The sequence below is a fragment of the Oncorhynchus kisutch genome, unplaced genomic scaffold (assembly GCF_002021735.2).
Source record: "Oncorhynchus kisutch isolate 150728-3 unplaced genomic scaffold, Okis_V2 scaffold1049, whole genome shotgun sequence".
NCBI classification, from domain to species: Eukaryota; Metazoa; Chordata; class Actinopteri; order Salmoniformes; family Salmonidae; genus Oncorhynchus; species Oncorhynchus kisutch.
The window spans coordinates 46,474-64,719 of NW_022262994.1; the positions used below are offsets into that span (position 1 = coordinate 46,474).

Here is an 18,246-nt window from a genome sequence, read left to right on the forward strand (position 1 = left end):
AGGCAAGATTATGCGACAAGTATGCACACTGTTCTACAATGGTTATTTTATGCTCTCATATGCCATGCTACCAACTGACTGACAGTCTGAATGTACCTCGAATAACTCAAGGAAGGAAGCTGACAAGCCAGAAAAGTGCTTGTCATTTTCCGCCTGTAACTAACATTGTAAGAGGCAGGCCACTGGCCATCCAATGTGCAGTTCCATGTTTTAAGAGGAATCTCCTGAAAGAATATCTATTTGTGAAAAATGAAAAGGTGGATTCTCTTCAGTTTTTCAATCTCTTTTGGGAAGTAATTGACAGTGAGTGACACTGTCCAAAATCAAATCAAGTTTATTGGTCCCATACACATTTAGCAGATGTTATTATGGATGTAGCGAAATGCTTGTGTTCCTAGTTCCAAGTACAGTAGTATCTAACAATACACACATCTAAAAGTAAAAGTATGGAATTAAGAAATATATAAATATTAGGACGAGCAATGTGGGAGTGGCATTAACTAAATACATAGAATAGAATACAGTATTTACATATGAGAGGAGTAACGCAGTATTCCATGTCTCTGTATATAGGGCAGCAGCCTCTAAGGTGCAGGGTTGAGTAACCGGGTGATAGCCGGCTAGTGATTGCTGATGAATATGTTTGTGTGGTTTTGGTAAGAAAGGGTGAGTTGTTACGAAACCCACTTATCTAGGCCTAGCTACCTACCAGTTATCTACTACTCACTTACCTACTTCTATTCCTGACACACGCTTAATATATTGTTAATCTACTCTGCATTTCAACTAGGACTTGAATACAGCAGCTGACCCTTAGCTACTGCAGTCTGTTGTCTTAACAGTAACCTCCCTGTAAAGAGGAATACAAACTCTTCAAGTTCCAGCTCTCTATCTGCTTTATCACCATGTCCCCTGAAGGATGCAGAACACTTGTTTGGAGAGCTGTCATGGGGAGGACGTCCTATACTCATCCAACCTGCTTGACTGTTACATCCACCTCGCTCTGCATGCTGCCTTTCCCTTTTTCCTTATGTTTTAGTCTCTCTCCTCGCTCTCTCCTAGCTCTCTCTCCTCTCTCTCTCCTCTCTCTTCTCTCTTCTCTCTCCTCTCTCCTCTCTCTCCTCTCTCTCCTAGCTCTCTCTCCTAGCTCTCTCTCCTCTCCTCTCCTCTCCTCTCTCTCTCTCCTCTCTCTCTCTCTCTCTCGCTCCTTCTCTCTCCTCTCTCTCCTCTCTCTCCTCTCTCTCCTCTCTCTCGCTCCTCTCTCTCCTCTCCTCTCTCGCTCCTCTCTCCTCTCTCCTCCTCTCCTCTCTCTCCTCTCTCTCCTCTCTCTCCTCTCTCTCCTCTCTTCCTCTCTCTCCTCTCCTCCTTCTTCTCTCTCTCGCTCCTCTCTCTCTCCTCTCTCGCTCCTCTCTCCTCTCTCTCTCTCCTCTCTCGCTCCTCTCTCTCCTCTCTCTCCTCTCTTTCTCTCTCTCCTCTCTCGCTCCTCTCTCGCTCCTCTCTCCTCTCTCTCTCTCCTCTCTCTCTCTCTCTCTCTCTCTCTCTCCTCTCTCTCCTCTCTCTCTCTCTCTCCCTCTCTCTCTCCTCCTCTCCTCTCTCTCCTCTCTCTCCTCTCTCTCTCTATCTCTCTCTCTCTCCTCTCTCTCGCTCCTCTCTCCTCCTCTCCTCTCTCTCCTCTCTCTCCTCTCTCTCTCTCTCTCCTGCTCTCTCTCTCGCTCCTCTCTCGCTCCTCTCTCGCTCCTCTCTCGCTCCTCTCTCGCTCCTCTCTCGCTCCTCTCTCTCCTCTCTCTCCTTCTCTCTCTCCTCTCTCCTCTCTCTCGCTCCTCTCTCTCCTCTCCTCTCTCGCTCCTCTCTCTCCTCTCCTCTCTCGCTCCTCTCTCGCTCCCTCTCTCCTCTCTCTCTCTCCTCTCTCTCCTCTCTCTCTCTTCTCTCTCTCCTCTCTCTCTCATCTCCTCTCTCTCCTCTCTCTCCTCTCTCTCCTCTCTCTCTCTCCTCTCTCTCCTCTCTCTCTCCTCTCTCTCCTCTCTCCTCTCTCTCCTCTCTCTCTCTCTCTCTCTCTCGCTCCTCTCTCCATGTTCTCACTCAGCTGTCTTTCCAATTGTTGCCCCCCCCCTCTCTCTCTTCCTCTCTCTCCTCTCTCTCCCTCTCTCCTCTCTCTCCCTCTCTCTCCTCTCTCTCCTCTCTCTCCTCTCTCTCCTCTCTCTCCTCTCTCTCCTCTCTCTCCTCTCTCTCCTCTCTCCTCTCTCTCTCCTCTCTCTCTCCTCTCTCTCTCTCCTCTCTCGCTCCTCTCTCTCTCCATGTTCTCACTCAGCTGTCTTCCAATTGTTGCCCCCCCCCCTCTCTCTCCTCTCTCTCTCCTCTCTCTCCTCTCTCTCTCCCACTCTCTTTCGCTCACCCTCCCTCTTTTTCTCTCTAAGAGAACGTTGTCGAAAGGAAAGCGAGAATATAAATGCCTCGACTCAAATCACTTTCATGGTACAGTGCAGACTGAGCTCATGACAACAGCCGGTAATTTGGTTTCTCCACCCCTCTGTTTTTCATCCCTGGCCCCTAGAACTGTTTATTACATGGGAACCATTCAGAAGGTCAAATAGGGGGTGCTTGTATTTGTCCTGTTTCACACATGCAAATGTATAACCTGTACAGTGTAATGAAATTGAAATGTTTTTTTTTGCATATCCCACTTCCCCTGAGACACCCTCTAGAGTGGGGTCACGGCCAGGGGATCAGCCACTCATGATGGCGACCCTGGAGAAACTAGGGTTAAGTGCCTTGCTCAAGGGCAGATCGACCAATGTTTCACGTAGTCGGCCCAGGGATTTGAACCAGCTTGGTCGACCAAGAGTTGTTTGTTCTTTCGACCAATCGATTGGTGGAGATGTTAAAATGTGTATTTTTCCATATATAGACGCATCCTATGTGTTTTAATCTAATCAACTATGTGCACTGAGCTTGTCTTATGCTTTAAGCACACAAATGACTAGAGGGAGTCCAACCACAATTTATTTGATTGTGCCGGACCTGGATTAGACTTGCGGTGGTAAAAAATGTATAATAAAAGATGGCGTGTGACTAGCACAAGTTGTCGCTCTCTCCTCCATGCTGCAGCGACCACCACAGAACATCAACAGTGTGTATCCCGCTGTCCATGTTGCTGAAGCTGCAACATAATTAGCCGTTTCTGACTGAAAATGTATGTTACCAAAATCCCTAATTTGTTAAGGAAAAATATTCCCTCAACCCTTGCTCTCTTTATGTGACACGTGTGCATCGCATGCACGTGACCAATAGGGCCTGACCTAGAGCATCTCATAATCACGTCAATAAATTGGTTATAAAAAACTATGAACACTGTAACACATGTGCCAGCAAAATGGATGCAGAAGACGTGACAAACTTGAAACGGGGGAGTGTTTACTGGTTGTTCAGGAGGTAAAGGGGAAGTCAGATGTGTGGTATGTATTTGACTAGTTGTGGAAAATACTGGAGATCAATACAAATAAGGTAAGGAGCAAGCTCTGCGTGGATATTATGTCATACTATTCAGCCAAACGGGTGCTGTTAGATTACAAAATGACTTGATATTAGAGATCGACCAATTCTGCTTTTTCAACGCCGATACGATACCTATTACTGGAGGACCAAAAGCCGGTACCGATTAGCTGTGCCACCAGAGATTCTGGGTTCGAGCCCAGGCTGTTGCAGCCGGGAGGTCTATGGGGCGACGCACGAATGGCCCAGCGTCGTCCGGGGTAGGGAGGGTTTGGCCGGCAGGGATATCCTTGTCTTATCACGCACTAGCGACTCCTGTGGTGGGCTGGGCGCAGCGCACGCTGACCAGGTCGCCAGCTGTACAGTGTTTCCTCCGACACATTGGCGTGGCTGGCTTCCGGGTTGGATGTGCGTTGTGTTAAGAAGCAGTGCGGCTTGGTTGGGTTGTGTTTCGGAGGACGCATGGCTCTCGACCTTCGACTCTCCCGAGTCCGTACAGGAGTTGCAGTGATGAGACAAGACTATAACTACTACCAATTGGTTACCATGAAATTGGGGGGAAAAATATATAATACATATATAATATCCATCTAGTCTCAAATAAATAATGAAACCTGCTCAATTTGGTTTAAATAATGCAAAAACACAATGTTGGAGAAGAAAGTAAAAGTGCAATATGTGCCATGTAAAAAAGCTAACGTTTAAGTTCCTTACTTAGAACATATGAAAGCTGGTGGTTCAATATTCCCAGTAAATAAATATTAGGTTGCAGTTATTATAGGACTTATATGACGCGTCGACTATTTCTCTCTGTACCATTTGTATTTCCTATACCTTTGAGTATTGGATGTTCTAATAGGCACTTTAGTATTGCCAGCCTAATCTCAGGAGTTGATAGGCTTGAAGTCATAAACAGTGCTGTGATCAAGGATTGCTAAGAGCTGCTGGCAAACGAAGTAAAGTTTGAATGAATGCTTTCGAGCCTGCTGCTGCCTACCACTGCTCAGTCAGACTGCTCTATCAAATCAGACTTTAATTATAATATAATAACCACAGAAATACGAGCCTTTGGTCATTTAATATGGTCAAATCCGGAAACTATAATTTCGAAAACAAAATGTTTATTCTTTCAGTGAAATATGGAACCGTTCCATATTTTATCTAACGGGTGGCATCCCTAAGTCTAAATATTGATGTTACATTGCACAACCTTCAATGTTATGTCATAATTATGTAAAATTCTGGCAAATTAGTTAGCAACGAGCCAGGCGGCCCAAACTGTTGCATATACCCTGACTCTGCGTGCAATGAACTCGAGAAGTGTCACAAATTCACCTAGTTAATATTGCCTGCTAACATGAATTTATTTTTAACTAAATATGCAGGTTTTAAAAAATATACTTCTGTGTTTTGATTTTAAGAAAGGCAAAAGTTATTTATGGTTAGGTACATTCGTGCAACGATTGTGCTTTTTTCGCGAAGGTGCTTTTGTTAAATCATCACCCGTTTGGCGAAGTAGGCTGTGATTCGATGATAAATTAACAGGCACCGCATTGATTATATACAACGCAGGACAAGCTAGTTAACCTAGTAATATCATCAACTATGTGTAGTTAACTAGTGGTTATGTGAAGATTGATTGTTTTTATAAGATAAGCTAGCAACTTACCGTGGCTCCTTACTACACTTGCGTAACAGGTGGTCAGCCTGCCACGCAATTTCCTCGTGGAATGCAATGTAATCGGCCATAATCGGTGTCCAAAAATGCCGATTTATTATGAAAACTTGAAATCGGCCCTAATTAATCTGCCATGCCGACTAATCGGTCGACCTCTACTTGATATTGGTGGGAACTGAAACACGCTGTCGATCCAGACCATCCCAAACATGCTCAATGGGTGACATGTCTGGTGAGTATGCTAGCCATGGAAGAACTGGGACATTTTCAGCTTTCAAGATTTGTGTACAGATCCTTGCAGACCGTGTATTATCCTGCTGAAACATGAGGTGATGGCGGCGGATGAATGGGACAACAATGGACCTTATCTCTGCGTTCAAATTGCTTATCCCTGCCCATACCATAACCCCATCGCCACCATGGGGCACTCTATTCACAACGTTGACATCAGCAAACCGCTCGCCCACACGACGCCCAACCGCTCGCCCAAGTATTGCATCTCAGTGCAAGAGGCGTCACTACAGTCCCTGGTTCGAATCCAGGCTGAATCGCATCCGGCCGTGATCGGGAGTCCCATAGGGCGGCACACAATTGGCCCAGCATCATCCGGGTTTGTCAGGGGTAGGCTGTCATTGTAAATAAGATTTTTTTCTTAACTGACTGTCCTAGTTAAATAAAGGTTAAAACAAAATACAATAAAAAAATAACATGTAGTCTGCGGTTGTGAGGCCAGTTGGACGTACTGCCAAATTCTCTAAAATGACATTGGAGGTGGCTTATGGTAGAGAAATTAACATTAAATTATCTGGCAATGACTCTAGTAGACATTCCTACAGTCAGCATGCCAATTGCTGCTGTGCTGAACCTCAACTTGAGACATCTGTGACATTGTGTTGTGACAAAACTGCACATTATCCCCGCACAAGGTGCTGCTTAATCAGCTTCTTGATGTGCCACACCTGTCAGGTGGATGGATTATCTTGGAAAAGGAGAAATGCTCACTAACAGAGAAGTGAACACATTTGTGCTCACAATTTGAGACAACCTTTTCTATTATGCACATAGCAACATGGTCTAGGAAAAGGCGGCAATTAAACAGCGCACTCTGAACCGTGAACAGCAACCCCTGTCTAACGGGGGAGAAAGCGCATTTGTTATTAAGTTATATCATTTTTATTTGTGTTGCACAATTGTTGTTAATATTACCATCTAGAATTTCAGTAGCACGTCTTAGTGATGGACTGCCTTCCCCACGGGCTCCACAATGGATCAGTCAGACAGGCGCCAGTCATGTTTTTGTTGTTACTGCTCTACTATCGACCAAACAATCGGCCAGTCGACTAAATGGGTTTAGGCCTAGAACCAGCAACGCTCTAACCGCTAGGCTACCTGCTGCCAGATAGTCTTTGTTTCCCGGGCCGTGTCCTGTCCTGCTGCACCCAAAAGGATAACTCCTCCTCTTCTGGTCATTCAGGGTTGGGTGGACCCAGACTGGCCACGCCAGTGGTTGGTGCTAAATTCCAGTACAGATTGCCCCATAGCCCCTCGTACTGTACCACCTAGACACTCTTTTAAATGATTTGTCAGAGCTGGGTGGGTGTGAGGTGGACACAGACTGGCCACACTATTGGTCTGTTGGTGCTGAATTCCAACTCAAACACCAAGCCCCTAGTCCTTAGACACTCCTGTAGATAGGATTTGATAGGTTTAAGCCAAATGCAATTGCTCAACCATTCCTTCTGATAGGTTGGTATGTTGCTTGCCCCATCAGAGACGTTCAGATATACAGGAGTGCCTATTGGGGAAAAGTAGCAAAGGGACCATTCAGCATGAGATGGTGTTAGAACCCTGGGTTGTGGTATAGTGGGTGGTGGGTACTGAAATGGGGCCCCCACAAGGGGCCATAGCTCAGCCTGTGACAGGAGCCATAATAACTGGGCCTGCCTGCCTGCCTGCCTGCCTGCCTGTCTGTCTGCCTGCCACTGGAGAAATTAACCAGCCAGCCTGTGACTGTCACCAATCAATCACCATGATGTCCCCTGATGAACACTGCTGGCTATGGCTGCTCCACCTTACTAAGGAGGAAAGGACAGTTTATCACCAAGCTGCTGCTGTACTGACCCTCTGAAAACCAACTTTATTTCTGGCCTGGACTCCAAACTGTTAGTGGTGAAACAGAGCATATCACTTTGAACTCCTGGTTGACTGTATACAAGTGGAGGACGAAAGGACCGTTTATCATGATGCCACTGTGCTGTGTCTGACTCTGAGAACAAACCACTCAAAGTGAATATAGTTCCTCTGGGGTGGAATCTGTTCCATCATGCAGTCTATTGTTTTGAGATATGGACAATTACATTTGGAGATAAGAAATGAGAGATGAAGGAACAGAAGTTGAGAAATATCAGCTGTAGCTACTAGCCTCTGTTCCTTGAAGGAGTCACAAAATGTGTGAATGTCACCGAAGGGCCAGGGCGTTGTGGCTGCAGCGGTTACCTCAACATCCTGCATATTGATTGGATGAGGGAGGCAGGGGAGAGAGGTGGGGGGGGGGGGTATTTCACAGGCGGTGAGATGTGGGGGAAGAGTGCACGTCTAATTGAACACCACTGGTGATGCTGATGGAGTCGTCCCTCTTGTTTGAATTGCACTTGACTCGGCCCGTGTCTCGCTGAGGGCTAAATTAGTGGCTCATCTAAACCCCCAGGTGCTTGGCTGGGAAGTAAGAAACCTGCAGGATTATTCATTCTGTAGCTCTTCATGAAGGCCAATACGTTCTGTCACCCATTGATATATGAAGGGAATACTGTATTACGGTATTAATTCTATAGCTCTTAATGAAGGCCAATACGTTCTGTCACCCATTGATATATGAAGGGAATACTGTATTACGGTATTAATTCTATAGCTCTTAATGAAGGCCAATACGTTCTGTCACCCATTGATATATGAAGGGAATACTGTATTACGGGATTAATTCTATAGCTCTTAATGAAGGCCAATACGTTCTGTCACCCATTGATATATGAAGGGAATACTGTATTACGGGATTAATTCTATAGCTCTTAATGAAGGCCAATACGTTCTGTCACCCATTGATATATGAAGGGAATACTGTATTACGGTATTTATTCTATAGCTCTGAGTGTGTTCCTGTTCCACCATGACAGTCATCTCCCATTTTATGTGTGGTATGATGGGAACGGTGCAACATGGCATTGAAACTGACTGCTTACAGATTTCCAGGTGTTGAATCCGCTGTCGTCAGCAGTATATCCCTATGCACAGCGCGTCTTCACCCCAGAGATAAATGACCTCGGCCTCTGAGTTTGACGCTCGGCTCCTTAGCCGTGCACTTTTCATATGTATAAAACACACACACAACAGACAAACACACACATGCATACACACAAATGTAGACAAACAAATGTGCGCACACACACACACCACAGTCACACACGCGCGCACACACACTAACACACAAACAAACGTCACAGTGCTCAAATGCCTCTCCAGTCCCCGTCACCACAAAAAGCATTTCACAAATGAGAACGATAAAAGGGAGGGAATATTTTGCCCATGAATTGCGGCTGTGGCCACTAGTGCTTGACTGAATGCACAATCTGACCGTTTGACTATTTATAGAACACAATGCCACACTGGAGTAAATGATGTGCACATTTACATATATTCCAACAGATCACAATAGAGTCTAATTTATCATAACCATTACAGATAACAAATCCTAATGGCTAAATTGGACCATATACTGTATATTCAGTCATTAAAAAAAAACAAGTGCTATTTAAGATTAATTTATTGAATCTGTAATATCAACTGGTTATATTATATCGTGGAACACAGTCTGTACTATCAACTGGTTATATTATATCATGGAACACAGTCTGTACTATCAACTGGTTATATTATATCATGGAACACAGTCTGTACTATCAACTGGTTATATTATATCATGGAACACAGTCTGTAATATTAAATGGTTATATTATATCATGGAACACAGTCTGTAATATCAAATGGTTATATTATATCATGGAACACAGTCTGTAATATCAAATGGTTATATTATATCATGGAACACGGTCTGTAATATCAACTGGTTATATTATATCCTGGAACACAGTCTGTAATATCAACTGGTTATACGTAGTATATCGTGGAACACAGTGGCCTGGAACACAGTGGCCTGGAACACAGTGGCCTGGAACACAGTGGCCTGGAACACAGTGGAGCTTGCTTGTAGACGCCTATGGCTGTGCAATGGCATAGCCTTGTTTTGTTAATTTAGCAGACAAGACGCTCTTATTTCTTGAGCCCTTACCGCAGTCAAGACACAACTATTTTATAGTAAAAAAAAAAGACATGTAATACAACAGAATAAAATGGAACAGAATATTTTTTCAAAATAGTTGCCAGTGTGAATGATACACATCTCGTGCCTGGTACAGTTATTCTCAGTGATTATTTAAAACGGGGCTCAATTTGGCGAGTTGAAATCTCTTTTCCATGTACAGATGTTTGCTTTAGTTTATTCTGCCTGCTTCTTTGGGATGTTCAAAAGGGATGAACAATTCCACTCTGAACACTGCATGGGGATGAGTTAAGGCCTCGACATCTGTTTGGAGAGTAGGTATACGCTTACCCGGTGTAGGGTGCAGTTTTTTTGGAATGGGACGTTAAATGGGTGTCCTGAGTCTCTGTGGTCACTAAAGATCCCATGTCACTTATCGTAAGAGTAGGGGTGTTAACCCTGGTGTTCTGGCTAAATTCCCAATCTGGCCTTCATACCTTCACGGTCACCTAATCATCCCAAGTTTACAATTGGCTCATTCATCTTTTAATTTTTTAATTTTTAATTTCACCTTTATTTAACCAGGTAGGCTAGTTGAGAACAAGTTCTCATTTGCAACTGCGACCTGGCCAAGATAAAGCATAGCAGTGTGAACAGACAACACAGAGTTACACATGGAGTAAACAATTAACAAGTCAATAACACAGTAGGAAAAAAAAGAGAGTCTATGTACATTGTGTGCAAAAGGCATGAGGAGGTAGGCGAATAATTACAATTTTGCAGATTAACACTGGAGTGATAAATGATCAGATGGACATGTACAGGTAGAGATATTGGTGTGCAAAAGAGCAGAAAAGTAAATAAATAAAACAGTATGGGGATGAGGTAGGTGAAAATGGGTGGGCTATTTACCAATAGACTATGTACAGCTGCAGCGATCGGTTAGCTGCTCAGATAGCAGATGTTTGAAGTTGGTGAGGGAGATAAAAGTCTCCAACTTCAGCGATTTTTGCAATTCGTTCCAGTCACAGGCAGCAGAGTACTGGAACGAAAGGCGGCCAAATGAGGTGTTGGCTTTAGGGATGATCAGTGAGATACACCTGCTGGAGCGCGTGCTACGGATGGATGTTGCCATCGTGACCAGTGAGCTGAGATAAGGCGGAGCTTTACCTAGCATGGACTTGTAGATGACCTGGAGCCAGTGGGTCTGGCGACGAATATGTAGCGAGGGCCAGCCGACTAGAGCATACAAGTCGCAGTGGTGGGTGGTATAAGGTGCTTTAGTGACAAAACGGATGGCACTGTGATAAACTGCATCCAGTTTGCTGAGTAGAGTGTTGGAAGCAATTTTGTAGATGACATCGCCAAAGTCGAGGATCGGTAGGATAGTCAGTTTTACTAGGGTAAGTTTGGCGGCGTGAGTGAAGGAGGCTTTGTTGCGGAATAGAAAGCCGACTCTTGATTTGATTTTCGATTGGAGATGTTTGATATGAGTCTGGAAGGAGAGTTTACAGTCTAGCCAGACACCTAGGTACTTATAGATGTCCACATATTCAAGGTCGGAACCATCCAGGGTGGTGATGCTGGTCAGGCGTGCGGGTGCAGGCAGCGAACGGTTGAAAAGCATGCATTTGGTTTTACTAGCGTTTAAGAGCAGTTGGAGGCCACGGAAGGAGTGTTGTATGGCATTGAAGCTCGTTTGGAGGTTAGATAGCACAGTGTCCAAGGACGGGCCGGAAGTATATAGAATGGTGTCGTCTGCTTAGAGGTGGATCAGGGAATCGCCCGCAACAAGAGCAACATCATTGATATATACAGAGAAAAGAGTCGGCCCGAGAATTGAACCCTGTGGCACCCCCATAGAGACTGCCAGAGGACCGGACAGCATGCCCTCCGATTTGACACACTGAACTCTGTCTGCAAAGTAATTGGTGAACCAGGCAAGGCAGTCATCCGAAAAACCGAGGCTCCTGAGTCTGCCGATAAGAATATGGTGATTGACAGAGTCGAAAGCCTTGGCAAGGTCGATGAAGACGGCTGCACAGTACTGTCTTTTATCGATGGCGGTTATGATATCGTTTAGTACCTTGAGCGTGGCTGAGGTGCACCCGTGACCGGCTCGGAAACCAGATTGCACAGCGGAGAAGGTACGGTGGGATTCGAGATGGTCAGTGACCTGTTTGTTGACTTGGCTTTCGAAGACCTTAGATAGGCAGGGCAGGATGGATATAGCTCTGTAACAGTTTGGGTCCAGGGTGTCTCCCCCTTTGAAGAGGGGGATGACTGCGGCAGCTTTCCAATCCTTGGGGATCTCAGACGATATGAAAGAGAGGTTGAACCCCCTTTCTCTTCCCTGTAACTATTCCCCAGATTGTTGCTGTAAATGAGAATGTGTTCTCAGTCAACTGACCTGGTAAAATAAGGGTTAAATCAATAATGATGCTGAAGAAAATATGCTCTTTGTCTTTATCAAACAGTTCTTGCATATTTTCAGTGTGGAACTATGTTTAGGGGGTTTATAGCTCAGGGCAGGGATAGGGATGGGCAACTGGCAGCCCATTTTATATCTACCTTTTTACATTTTGGAACTCAGTCGGGGTCTCAACTTACTGTTGAGAGTTAGAATACAGAAGTTGCATTTCGAAATGTGGATGTGCATCAGCTGTCACTCATTTAGCCCATATCAGCTGTATTTTAAAATATATTTTAAAGATAGCTGGTCGCTAGACTAATTTAACTATCTAAACTTGTAGTAAGCAAGATGGAATTACCGACCGGGAGGGGAGCCCGTTTGATCATCAGTTGTCATATTAAAAACGACAAGCATTTGCTTCCACCCTATGGCAGAATATGTAGAATTGCAGGAAATGAGTTATAAAATTGCTAGCTCGTCCGTTGAAGTACAAAATTACACATTCCCATCCCTAGAAGCAATGTAATGAGTTTCAACTAACAGCCAGTAGAGTTCCTACTGAAACCATTGTTTATTCATTATGAATCCAATTATTGAATTGGATTACATTACTGATTACAATTTTGGACAGTTAACTAGTAGGACCTGGACTATACCAGTATCGCGATACTCGTAAGTATCACGGCAAGGAAACCGAACACAACGCGGATTTAACTTCTTTAGGAAAAGAGCCCTAAATGCTGGAAACCAACATTATTATGTTGTCATCCAGAGTCACATTTATTTATTTTCCACCAAGCAATAGCACACACTATTTTACATACAGCAGGTTTTTGAAGGACCTTTGCGATATTGGTATCTTTCCGGGCCCTAGTAACTATAGTTACATTTAGAAAGGAACCTACACTGCTTATGGCTGGAGCCTGCCCCACTCGAGGCATGGATGTCTCTCCTCTTAACAGTGTTTCCTACCTTCTTACTCTTAACCTTAACTACTGATGTGTAAGTCTATAGATCTCCCATCCAGTGGCGATTTTAGCATGTACATCTTGGTGGGGAAAACAAATGAAAAGTGGGAAGCTCCCAGCAAAGTCACTTCACAACACTGAACAATACATTAATTACACTATAATGGTGACCAACAGTGCCCACAAACTGTTAGGGAATACATAAAGCTATGCCAACATCTTACCACTGCTACACCTGGCTATCAGCAGAGCCTTGTCTGGCAGCGAAACAGTTCATTCAGTTACTGCCTTAAAAAAACAAAAAACATAGCTGATATGGCTGACTTGCTTAAACAAATGTGGTTTCTAATGACAATTGAGGTGTGCAAACTATGGCATAAGAGGACTACAAGCGGATGAGGCAATCTGTCATTTTGATTAAGACATTAATGAGCGAGCTAGGACAGGCATAGTCAATGTAACTATTTGTTCAGCACTTTTGAAATGTACAGCGACAGAATTCAGAACATGGGCCGTTCTTAGTGTTCTCCCTGTACACCAAGTCAGAACTGTAGGATAAATAAAGGGGCATATAAAAGCAGACAATGGCAGCTGTTCGAATATTTGATGATTACATTTCTCTAAAACAGGTTATAGCCTACATATGCACCACCAAGTCAGAACAGTAGACACAATTAAGAGTGGTCAATTATTAGGGTGAGGCACATGGGCTACTAACAAGCTTACTAAACAATATTAAAAAGGAATGGTTTGATTCATGATGATTACTCTTAGCTAAGACTTGGCTAAGTATGATGTTGACATGATCAGTCCAATCAAAGCTACTGTACATATAACATGATTTGATGTAATTTTATCTGTAGCAAATCACCTTGAGCCTTCCTGGATGGGCACTTCTAATGTAACTCTATGGCAGCACCCAAGGGGCTAGAATTTTCAGCTCTACCCTTTGACTTGGTGGTGACGTAGTGACCCCATGAGTGACTGAACACTGAGCCAATCACGGCACAGCGCTCCATATTTTCTGCTGGCTCGCCCCACCACCACAGAAAGCGCTGAGCAAGGCTAAAATACCTGCATTGTGGAGCTGCATTACTCAAGAAAACAAAAAAGAGACCATATTTGTGTGGAGACTTTATTAACTCAATGATATATATATATTTACACTGTTTGCAAACTGTTATGGAACATGTATTAATGGCAAGCCCCCCCCCCCCCCTAAAATGTGGGTCTCAAAACAGGTGTGGCTCTAATAACGGGTCGCCACTGTTCCCACCCCTCTGACCATATCCCCTGTCCTTTCCTTTGTGCGGTGTCTTTGACCTGTAGCTGTAGTAGTGCATGGATGGCTCCAGCACTCTGCTTCTTTAACTTGATATTGATTGGCTGACAGCCCAGGCTACGGACTGGAGGGTCGAAGAGGAGTGGCTGTCAGACACGCACACACACCCACTCTGTCAGGTCCCTGGATGTCACTGCCGCTGGGACAGAGACTCACCGATTCATTCAACCACCCAGACCCCTTTTTAATTAAACTGTTATTCTACCACAGAAGGAATCCATTGAGAAGAAATCAATTTCTTCACTCTTAAGCTCCTAATACTGACCTTTACGTGGGGTCAGAAAGTAGTCTACATTTAGTTGAGTAGATATTGACATTTGATCACTTTAATGTCACGATGTCACACATTAGGCTTCTAATGCCATCAGAAAGGAATGCTTTATATTTTGTATAGTCTTTTGGCATTTGATCACTTTAAGGTCACTCACTGCAGCCACACGCTTTACAGGCTTCCAATACAAGGGGCCCAACTTGGTTTTGCTGCCCAGAAGGTTCTGTAGTGTTCACTAGGCATCGTTGGCAAACCCTCCAAGTCCTCTTCTTACCGGGTGGAGTCATTTCCTTTTTAATGGTGTGGATGGGGGTAATGTTCTGTAGCAAGCACATCATTCATTCAACAGTTATGACCTAAAACCCTTATTCATTTCTCACATTTAACACGACCATGTATCTTTGCCCACTGTGGTTGTATGTGTGAGCATGTGTTTAATAGTGGCAGAATGCATGCCTAAGGCATCACAATACTTATTGGGAGTTGTGTTGGTATAATTGTAGCACTAAACAAAATCTCTTTACAAACACAGGTGCGGGCGCACACACAAATACATATGATATATATATACACACACACACACACACACACACACACTATCACACACATTATCACAGCTATTACTCTACGTTCGTATCTTACCAGCTCCTTTCATTACTTCCAGCTGCAGTGCCAGCAACATATTCCCAACCATTAAACCTAATACTCCAAATCATTGTATTACTCTGCATGGGATCAGAAGGGGATGAATCTGTAGTGGGGATGTTGATATGGAAACCTGGAGGCTTTCAGCACCATTTTCTGTCTATTTTCAGCTAGTCAAGCATCAGCATTCAGTCTGGTTTAGCCAGGCTACGTCTCTGTGGAGATTGGTGAGAGCCAGCCTTTTACCCTTACCTCAGTGAGATTGGATAGTGATGGTGGGAGGGATATGATTGTGAATATTAACACGGAACGGTTTTCCATCTTCCATCTAGGCCAAGAAGTTATTGAAATCAAATGGAGAAATGTTGCGTCAGCAGAAACTTTGACATGGTGTAGTCAGCAAAACAAATCTGTCGGCTGTAGGCTATTCTGTGGTTAATGGGGGGGGGGAAATGATGATGATGATGATGCAGTTTCTTGGAAATTAGATTCTGTAAATATGTCCTTATCTCAATGTTTACATCACACAGTATCTCAGTAAAAATTACTGTCTACATGTAGAATGATAATCAAGACATTCCCTGACAAAACAAAGATGTCACGTAGAATAGAAGCTGGTCCTTTTCCGACTCTCATTTTTATCATGTAGAACTTCAAATGTTTGTCTTTCTGTCTTTGGCAGCATGATCGTTTGCCAAGGGAGGGCTTCTGTTGATACTGATGATATTGAGCTGATAAGCCACTAAGCCACATTCTGTTTTTAGTTGCTTTGCCGCCCATGTATTGTGAAATCTACAGCGTTCCTTGTAACAGTATGTTCTGGCGCCTCTCGGGCTGTTCATAATGTTGATTGGAGACCTATTTGCTGATTTAATGTTATTTGTGTTTCTTAAATGTACCGTATCTGTATTTTGGAAATTGTGTACGAATGGTTCCTTCTGAAAGAGACCTTGGTCTGAATGGGACTCCCTGTTTAAAATAAAGGTCAAATAAATCCATTCTGTAATGTGTTCTCTCTCATTTCAGATCCATCCCAGACAGCCACAGTGGAGGTGTCCTCCCCAAGTGGTCTTCTGCAGTACTGTAGCACCCTCTTGTGGTATGATACTGGCATTACAGTGAACCTTTCTACAATTAATGTAGTACCCTGGCTGCCTTGACTTTACACACAGTGCAGTTCTTTATTCTAAAGTGCCAGCCGATGATGAAAGGCTTTAGAATTGTAATCTTTGGTAGACTGTTCATATCACTATTAATAAACGCAGAGACAATCCATATATTGTTGCATGCAATGAGCTCAGTTATTTAAAACGGTGAGAATGAGCTGCACTGTACTTTAAACACAAGGCCATTAAACTACCCATTTTACCTGTGTTGTTCTCTGTCTGCGGTCTAGATGTGGTGTTGCAGTATAAACATGGACGACCGGTGCTGGCTGTGCCGCTACCCTCCAGGCAGGAGAGCTGTCTGTTCTTCCTCAGGCCCATGTTAATGACTGTAGGAGACCTCATCCACGACCTGCAGAGAGAAGACCCAGGAGTCACCTCTGCCTCTGTGCACACCAAGGGTAGGACACACACACAAATATGTTGTACACACACAAATATGTTGTATACACACATAAATATATGTTGTACACACAAGTATGTTGTACACACACAAATGTTGTGTACACACACTCAAATGCAAACATTTGCCCGTATTCATAAAGCATTTCAGAGTATGAGTGCCTATCTAGGAGCAGTTCAGCCTTTTAGATAATAATGAATATGATTTAATGGACAGGGCAGAACTGATCCTAGATCAGCACACCTACTCTGAGATACTTTATGAATATGGGCTACTGTCTGTCGTGTACACAGACACTATATCCATCTGTTATCCTCCTGTCTCCTACAGATGGTGCACGGGTAGCTAACAGCACCTCTGTAGACACTATATCCATCTGTTATCCTCCTGTCTCCTACAGATGGTGCACGGGTAGCTAACAGCACCTCTGTAGACACCACCCCTGTAGACACCACCCCTGTAGACACCACCCCTGTAGACACTATATCCATCTGTTATCCTCCTGTCTCCTACAGATGGTGCACGGGTAGCTAACAGCACCTCTGTAGACACCACCCCTGTAGACACCACCCCTGTAGACACCACCCCTGTAGACACTATATCCATCTGTTATCCTCCTGTCTCCTACAGATGGTGCACGGGTAGCTAACAGCACCTCTGTAGACACTATATCCATCTGTTATCCTCCTGTCTCCTACAGATGGTGCACGGGTAGCTAACAGCACCTCTGTAGACACCACCCCTGTAGACACCACCCCTGTAGACACTATATCCATCTGTTATCCTCCTGTCTCCTACAGATGGTGCACGGGTAGCTAACAGCACCTCTGTAGACACCACCCCTGTAGACACCACCCCTGTAGACACCACCCCTGTAGACACTATATCCATCTGTTATCCTCCTGTCTCCTACAGATGGTGCACGGGTAGCTAACAGCACCTCTGTAGACACCACCCCTGTAGACACCACCCCTGTAGACACCACCCCTGTAGACACTATATCCATCTGTTATCCTCCTGTCTCCTACAGATGGTGCACGGGTAGCTAACAGCACCTCTATAGACAGTCTCCTGGACAAAGACTTCCAGCTCCTCATCAATGATGCTGTATACAACATCCACTCCCCTGAAAGAGGTGAAGCAACTCTTTCCCAAAACATAGGTAGTTTAAACAGTTTAAGAGATGATGATGATGACATAATAATAAATGCCATTTAGCAGCATCTTTATTCTGAAACGACTTAGTTGTGCGTGTTTATATTTTAAATATGGTTGGTCCCGGGAATCGAACCCACTATCCTGGCATGGCAAGCAACATGCTCTACCAACTGAGCTACGGAGGACCACAGTCCCACAGCTACAGAGGACCACAGTCCCACAGCTACAGAGGACCACAGTCCCACAGCTACAGAGGACCACAGTCCCCACAGCTACAGAGGACCACAGTCCCCACAGCTACAGAGGACCACAGTCCCCACAGCTACAGAGGACCACAGTCCCCACAGCTACAGAGGACCACAGTCCCCACAGCTACAGAGGACCACAGTCCCCACAGCTAC

The 18,246-nt window shown here is 44.4% G+C and overlaps 1 protein-coding gene across 3 annotated transcripts in view; it reads left to right on the forward strand.

Annotated features, from left to right (window-relative positions):
- LOC109877450 (calcium uniporter protein, mitochondrial-like) overlaps positions 1–18,246 on the forward strand; it is a 35,466-nt gene that overhangs the window by 13,602 nt on the left and 3,618 nt on the right. For 2 of the 3 annotated variants that reach the window (XM_031817495.1, XM_031817497.1), the window contains exons 2-4: positions 16,145–16,217; positions 16,515–16,685; positions 17,718–17,849. In XM_031817495.1, coding sequence (XP_031673355.1) covers positions 16,145–16,217; positions 16,515–16,685; positions 17,718–17,849 — 376 coding nt within the window. The remainder of the gene's footprint in view (positions 1–16,144; positions 16,218–16,514; positions 16,686–17,717; positions 17,850–18,246) is intronic. The other variant, XM_031817496.1, reaches the window with a different exon arrangement.